Source organism: Callithrix jacchus, chromosome 15 (genome assembly GCF_049354715.1).
Source record: "Callithrix jacchus isolate 240 chromosome 15, calJac240_pri, whole genome shotgun sequence".
In the NCBI taxonomy this organism is placed as follows: Eukaryota; Metazoa; Chordata; class Mammalia; order Primates; family Cebidae; genus Callithrix; species Callithrix jacchus.
Genome location: NC_133516.1, coordinates 45,395,874 through 45,403,059, shown reverse-complemented (window position 1 = coordinate 45,403,059; position 7,186 = coordinate 45,395,874). Strand labels below are relative to the sequence as shown.

Genomic DNA, 7,186 nt, shown 5'->3' with positions numbered 1-7,186 from the left:
ATATGGCCTGTTTTTGCTTTTTACTACTGCATCCCCAGTGGCATGCACAGTGATGGGTAGGAAGTCCTAGAATGGTGGAATGAATGAACAAACCTCACTGGGCTCATGGAACAAGTACAGGGTGACAGATTGGAGACATTGTGCATTTAACTCCTGTTTGGTCATTGTTAAAGCCAACCAGATTCTACTGTTATAATTGTCCATTGTCCAATCAGCATTGTATGCAATAACTTTATTAAGGTCAAATAGATATCACAATACAGATTTATCCAACGGGATTCAGAAACTGGTTACAGATATCATCTAAGACACAAGGCTGTTTTGTGCTAAAATTCTTGCAACATCACCACTCACAAAACGAGTTTATATATCGATAACAACTTTTATCTGGAAATACAGATGCTAAGCTTGCCCTTTCTATCGGGCCCTGGTATTTCAACTGAGTTAAAATGAAGAAGTAAAGTTTGGCATTTTCTTGGTAATAAATACATTCTGGAGAATATTTCATGAGACCTCTCTCTGGAAACAGAGTGGCACATGGAAGCTATTTCTAATTTATGGGTTATACTCAAATCAGAATTAGTAAGTTTAGCTGTGACTTGAGAAGTTTTAATAATTACATTGAGGAACATATTAGCTTTACAAATAAACAGGATTTAAAGTGTACCTGGTAGTGTAGGTTCTACAGAATATTCCTTACAAATTAATACTTCAGCAAGGCAGTATCTTGACTACGGTTCTATATCTGCATCTCCATTATTCTAAGAAAACAACACTCCATAAACACAAACAGTTATTAGGCCATGTTATTTATGGTCCACAAGATAAGAGCCACGAAACACCATAAAAGGTTACAAGAATGTAAATATTTAGCTAAGTAAATAGAATAAATATTGGGCAGTTATCACATGTAATACTAAATTCTACTAATAGAGGAAAACGAAAACCCCAGATTTCAATTACAATGCATTCAGAACTTAGGTAAAGCCAGAGGAGACAAATTTGCAAAGTTTACAAAGTATACAAAGAAGTGAATATGTTCCTATAAATATTCATTTGACAAATTCATGGTGCAAACCAGAAAATTTTCGTAAACACAGTTCAAATGTTCATTGTGTGAGAAAATGCTTATTCATGCACTTACATACATAAATCATATGAGCATTGATTCATCACATAAAAAAAAGAGTAATTTTCTGAAACAAATAACTTAAAGACTCATAGTCCTATAGGACCTAAAACTAAAAAATAATAAGACATGCATCTTGTGATACATCAAATTTATAACATCTTTCCCATCAAAATGCATAAGAAAATTCAATGCTATCTGATTTACTTTATGCATATTACTTACTAGAGACTTTAAGCTACAAAATACTTCTACTACTTCAACACACATACAAAATGAACGTGAAAGTATCTGTGGATATAACAAGGTGCTCTCCAATTAGCCATCTGTGATGAATAATATATCTCTTCATGTCATCTCATCTCTAAGTATCATTTATCACAACCCAGGACTTTCTTCCCTAATGAGGACTAGAGATCTCTGATTTACATTCAATACTCTCTGCATTAATAATTGATTGAAACTCTTAAAAAATTCTTCTGCCACTGAAATGGAATGTGGTGAGACTATCTCTAGAAGAATGTAAATGCTACTGTGTTAAATTTGATTGGTAAAGGAAGTGGGGCCAGTAGGCTGTTGGCCAAACTCATCTGAGGATGGCCCCAAACTTGCCTGCTGACTGTACCCACTGCTTGACCCATAGCTGTCTTGGTTGTAACCACCTTGATTATAGCTGCTGGAGTGTTTCTCCATCGGATCTGAAAGATATCTCTGTCCTGAAGAATGCCAGCCAGTCTCCTTAAAAACAAACCATATGTTTCCAGCCCAGAGAATAAAGTTCAAGAATCCAAAGACCTGAAAGAGAATCAAAGCCAATGAATTGATAGACTGACAGAAACCCAAGAAAAATTTCAATTTTGGAAAAACTCTTTGCAATTCAAAAGATCACTTTTCACTTTAATGTTGAGTCCTCTTCCAAGTTTTCCATGTGGAACTGGTATTTCATTGAGAATATTTGACCTTTATAAGATGCAGGCACGAATGTCAGGCACTACATAAAGGACTTGATGTGTATCAATTCACTTGGTCTAAGAATCAGTCTAAGAAGAAGTTGCTATTGTCATACCCATACTACAGATGTGGAAATCTTGTCTAAGGTCACGTGGCTTGCTGAGTAGTAGATCTGGGATTCAAACCCTGTTTTGACTCCCTAACTGGAACCCTTACTTAAACCATCATTCATTCTCCAAATAAAGTATCCTTCATGGTGTGTAAGATTATTTCCAGGTGGCATAGGGATGAGAATTTTCACTTTAATAATGGGGTATTCATTTATAAGGCTATCTTCTCTTTATGGTTAGAGATTCTGCTTTTGTTTTCCCATTTATTGCAATCACATAAAGAAAGTGAGTCAATTAAAAATATAGCATAAGCAATGGTAGAGCTGATATGCAAATAAGCATATTCATGATAGCATATTAAGAGGTTGGCTGTTTGAATAATTGTACTTTCTGTGATTCTCACATGCATAAGTGAATGCTGAAACCGGACTATGAGTAAGATGCAGGTTTCAAAGAAGTACAAAATGTTTTCTTAAGAAGTGGATGTGAAACTTTCCTATGGAAATTCCTCTTACTCTCCAGAGGGTGTCAGTGAGTCAGAGGACTGGGTGTTGCTTCCCCAGGGCCTAAGGTTTGATGGATGTAGAACTGTTTGCTGTTGCATGAGGCCCAAACAGAAGTCCTCATTCCATAGCTTGTTCTGCAGCCTCTTCCAAGGCTGGTTGATCGATTGACTTGGGAATTAACCACAGGCAGTCTGCTTTAACAGCCCCCTAATGGAGACAGGTAACAGTAGTACAATGCAAAGCTGTGATAACATGAAAGTATATTTAGTCACCACCCTAGCAAGACACTGACCAATCAAAATGGACTTGGGCAGTAACTCAGCCCTAGAATAGGGTGCTGGAAGTCCCTTGCTGGGTCAAAATTTATCCTGTGGTTTCTGAACAGTGAGATGATCCAGAGTGCCTTGTGGGTAGTGGTGGCAGAGGGACCACTGGTGTAGTCAAGAAGCCGGACCTTGGAGGCTTGGAGCTAAGACTATTTATCAAAGTATTTCAGTATTTTAGCAGCACGCAAATGGTATATTAGTCTTGGAGTAATCTCTTTAGGCTTTGAAACGGAAGTGGCCTGGGCACTATACTTTCTTGCCCTGCTATCTTGGGACAAGGCATTTAGTCTGTAGACTTCCTTTCTGTTTTTCTTGTATGGAACGGACACAAGAATTCCCTTCTTGGAAGACAGCTGGGAAGATTAAAGAGGATGTGTGTAAAGTAGCTAGACAGTGCTGGACACATGAGCAAATACCAAATGGTAGCCTATGCTCTGAATCACTTTCTAAAATATTTCCATGAATTGTATTTTGTTAACTTTTTTTTTTTTTGCTGCAGCATACATTGAACTGAGGCATAAACAGTGAAATCATGTTCTTGAGAGACTACAATAACCAAAATCAAGTATCTAGGCCCCCAATTGACCTAATTAGAGACTGGTTTATCCAGTCCTCCCTCTTTCTTCCTTCTCTCTTCTTGCATCCTCTTTTCTTCCTTTTAACACTAATTGAGAACCTATTTCGTGCCATGCTCTAGGCTACCTGCTGAGGGAGATATAAATCATAAATAAGGTGTAATAGTTTCTTGAACAAAATAAATAAGTTAACTACTGACAAAACTCTAATTTCATATAGGACCATTTTACCATGTGTAACCAGAATATTTTCCATTAAAAGGGGGATCTTCATTAAATTGCACTTTTATAAGTGTATGCCAATACATGAGTATAAAAAATTATCAAGGATCCTGGGCAACATGGCAAGACTTTGTCTGTTAAAAAAAAATTAGCTGGGCATGGCAGCTCATGCCTATAGTCCCAGATACTCAGAAGGGGTACTTGGAAGGCATATCTTGAACCCGAGAGTTCCAGGTTATAGTGAGCTATGATTGCATCACTGCAACTCCCGTCTGGGTGGCAGAGCAAAACGCTGTCTCAAAACAAAAACAAAACAAAACAAAAAACAGAAAAAGGAAAGGAAAGGAAAGGAAAAAAACTTATCAAGGAATCGTCTCAGACAAGGAGGATGGCTCTGCCCAGGGATGTAATTTTAGCTATTTCCTATCTATTGATCTCTCTCTTTTCTCTATTACTATTGGTTTTTTTAAAAAGGGATGCTGAAGAAAAACTTAGACATCAAGGAAATGCTACTTAACAGTAAGAACGTAAACAAGGCATTTCAGTGTTTGAGGAGTACTGGTTTCTTACCCCAGCATCACAGATCTCTTGGCTGGCACATTTGAGGGGCACTTGGGCCCTTCAATTCCTTTTTGCCATTTGTTGCAATGGAAATTGGGGTGAGGATTCTGATTCAAGCTCAGACTTGGGACAACAGAAAGAGAAATTGAAAGAGACTGTACATAACATGCAATAAAATGGGGAGATAGGATCTAGATTGTCTAAAAAGATGTATGAAGATTGTCTGAAGTAAAGCTGGAGAAGCAAAAGTAGAAATGATGCCTAAAATACTTATGCTTAGTGAAACTTTGAAAGAAATTGAGAAACTGAAAAGCATTATTTCTTCCTCCTCAGGCTCTAACACTGTGTGACATTTAGGAATGATCATATTTTAGTAGCCATTTTCAGTTGGCACGTATAGAGCATTTGCCATAAGCTGGGCATCATGCTAAGTTTTTTTTTTTTTTTTTTTTTTTGAGACGGAGTTTTGCTCTTGTTACCCAGGCTGGAGTGCAATGGCGCGATCTCGGCTCACTGCAACCTCTACCTCCTGGGTTCAGGCAATTCTCCTCTCTCAGCCTCCTGAGTAGCTGGGATTACAGGCGTGCACCACCATGCCCAGCTAATTTTTTTTTTTTTTTTTTTTGGTAATTTTAGTAGAGACAGGGTTTCACCATGTTGACCAGGATGATCTGGATATCTTGACCTTGTGATCCACCCACCTAGGCCTCCCAAAGTGCTGGGATTACAGGCGTGAGCCACCGCGCCTGGCCCGCTAAGTTTTTTTTTTTTTTTTAATAGATTATCTCACTGAATTTTTCAACAGTCTTGAGATCTGTTAAACAATGGTCCCCATTTTACAGATGATAAAACTAAGGATTAGAGAGTTTACCTCAGCTCCCAGTATTTGTACTATCTGGATATCTTACCTACATTTTAGTGTTACTGTAAAAGTGTAGATGCCAAAGTGCTTTGAAGAAAGTAAATTTGTTACCAAGGTAGAGAATATGACTATTACTTACAGATTCATTTACTTGTAAAGGATATTTATTGTGGTATGTGTCTGGCTCCTACTCCAAAAACTATGTTTGCCCAGTAAAGTGTGTTCTCTGAGCCATGTTTCTACTACATCATTCCCCAAACCCTCTGTTCATAACTGATGAGACTGAGGTGGGCATCCGGCCCAAGGTGGGCTAATGAGATTCTCTCTATCAGAAATTTGGAATTGGACCCGAGTGATTTTCGTTCAGTCCAAGCTGTTTCTTTAAAAAATACATATAAAGTTAGAAACTGTAGAGTGACTATCTTCTGCTGTGTGGATGGAAAAAAAAAAGTTTCATCTGAAAAGAGAGAATAGTGTAATAAACATGCAGAAAGGGACAGGGATGCAGAAAGAAAGACAGATGAGAGATGGAGGATGAGGGTTGTCTAGCTTCCTGAAAGTCTTCCAGTTCCTGGCTGTTGGGTTGTGCCCTAGGAAGACACGTTTTTAATGGATTTCCAATTAATTTCAGTTTTTGCATAAGCTAGCTTAATATGATTTGAAGCCAAGCAATTTGTAATAAAAATATTGTGTTTTTGGTTGATTAATGTCGTTTTCCCCACTGTTGGTAATAGAAGTCTGATTTTCTTTGCAGAGCCAAGTTTTAGTCAAATGGCTTGGGCTCTCTCCTGGAACTCTGCATTTTGAGCAGAGCAATGCAAGGTTAGATAAAATTTTCCACTACTGGCAACTCTGAGAAACAATTCTTTGGTACTGAACATCTAGAACTCCGATTCTGCTCCAGAGAACTGCTCTTTCTAGGCTCTCTTTCCTCAGGTCTCATCAAATTGTATGAGCTACTTAATATCCTTCCAAATACTTTTTTCCTGATGTAGTTAGAGTCAGCTTTGATTATTCTAATGCATACAAATATTGGTACCAGAAATGAACTGCAAATAACAGATTTTAGGGGTCTGAGGATTGGTTTGCCTTAGCCAGTTTGAACTGAGTTTTCTATTGCTAGGAACTAGAAGACTGTTAGCTGATAGGGACTATAAACACCACTGGACCTGTCCTTTCACACACATCATGGTATTCGGTTTCAATTCGTTCTTTATTTTGGTTTTAGGAAACACATCACATTGTTTTTCTTTCATAATTTCTATGTTTTAGTCTAAAAATCATGAGATATATCAGAAGTAGAATTAGAAGAACCATGCAGAATGTCATAATTTATTGGAAGATTAAGTATTAAACTAACAAAGCAATTTTATCTTTGTCCTCTTGGATTTTGAGATCAGGGTTGTAATAGCTTTCATTAAATACTGCCTATAAACAACCTACAGGAGTATAAGTAAATATGGTAATGTATACCTCAAAGTATTTATTTACAAGTGTAGTCAGCAATGAATAAAAATGATTGTGAGACCCTAAGGCAGAATTTCTTTTCATGGTAACTATCTTGCCAAAGCAGAAATCACAGTCCATTCAGAGTAGCAACCCTTTTTCTCTTCTTAAGTGCCTTCTCAGATTGAATTTCAGAAAGCTGTAGAAACACAGGTTAATCTTGAAGCAAAGATAATTATTTCTGGGGTGTGCTAAAAAATGTTCTTTCAGCAAACACTGCTGAGCCTTCTGTTCTTCAATAACTGCTGCTTTTCCCTGCCATTATAGCTTACGTATTTCTCAGATACAGCTTCTTTCTTTGAAATAATACAAGTTCTTACACTTATAAATTAAAAATCCAATTTAGTGTCCCTGCTGTCAGATTTTCTCTCTTCTTATAAAAGCCATGCTCTTGATGATAATATTTGACTTTGTTCAACTAAGACAGCACAGCTTTTC

At 37.4% G+C, this 7,186-nt stretch overlaps 1 protein-coding gene across 2 annotated transcripts in view; it reads right to left on the bottom strand.

Moving 5' to 3' along the window:
- Positions 1-217: 217 nt before the first annotated feature.
- The window catches only part of SYNPR (synaptoporin), a 361,132-nt gene continuing 354,163 nt past the window's right edge, over positions 218-7,186 (bottom strand). For both annotated transcript variants that reach the window (XM_008981963.3, XM_002758518.6), the window contains one exon: positions 218-1,924. In XM_008981963.3, the coding sequence (XP_008980211.1) occupies positions 1,667-1,924 (258 nt within the window). In that variant the 3' untranslated portion in view covers positions 218-1,666. The remainder of the gene's footprint in view (positions 1,925-7,186) is intronic.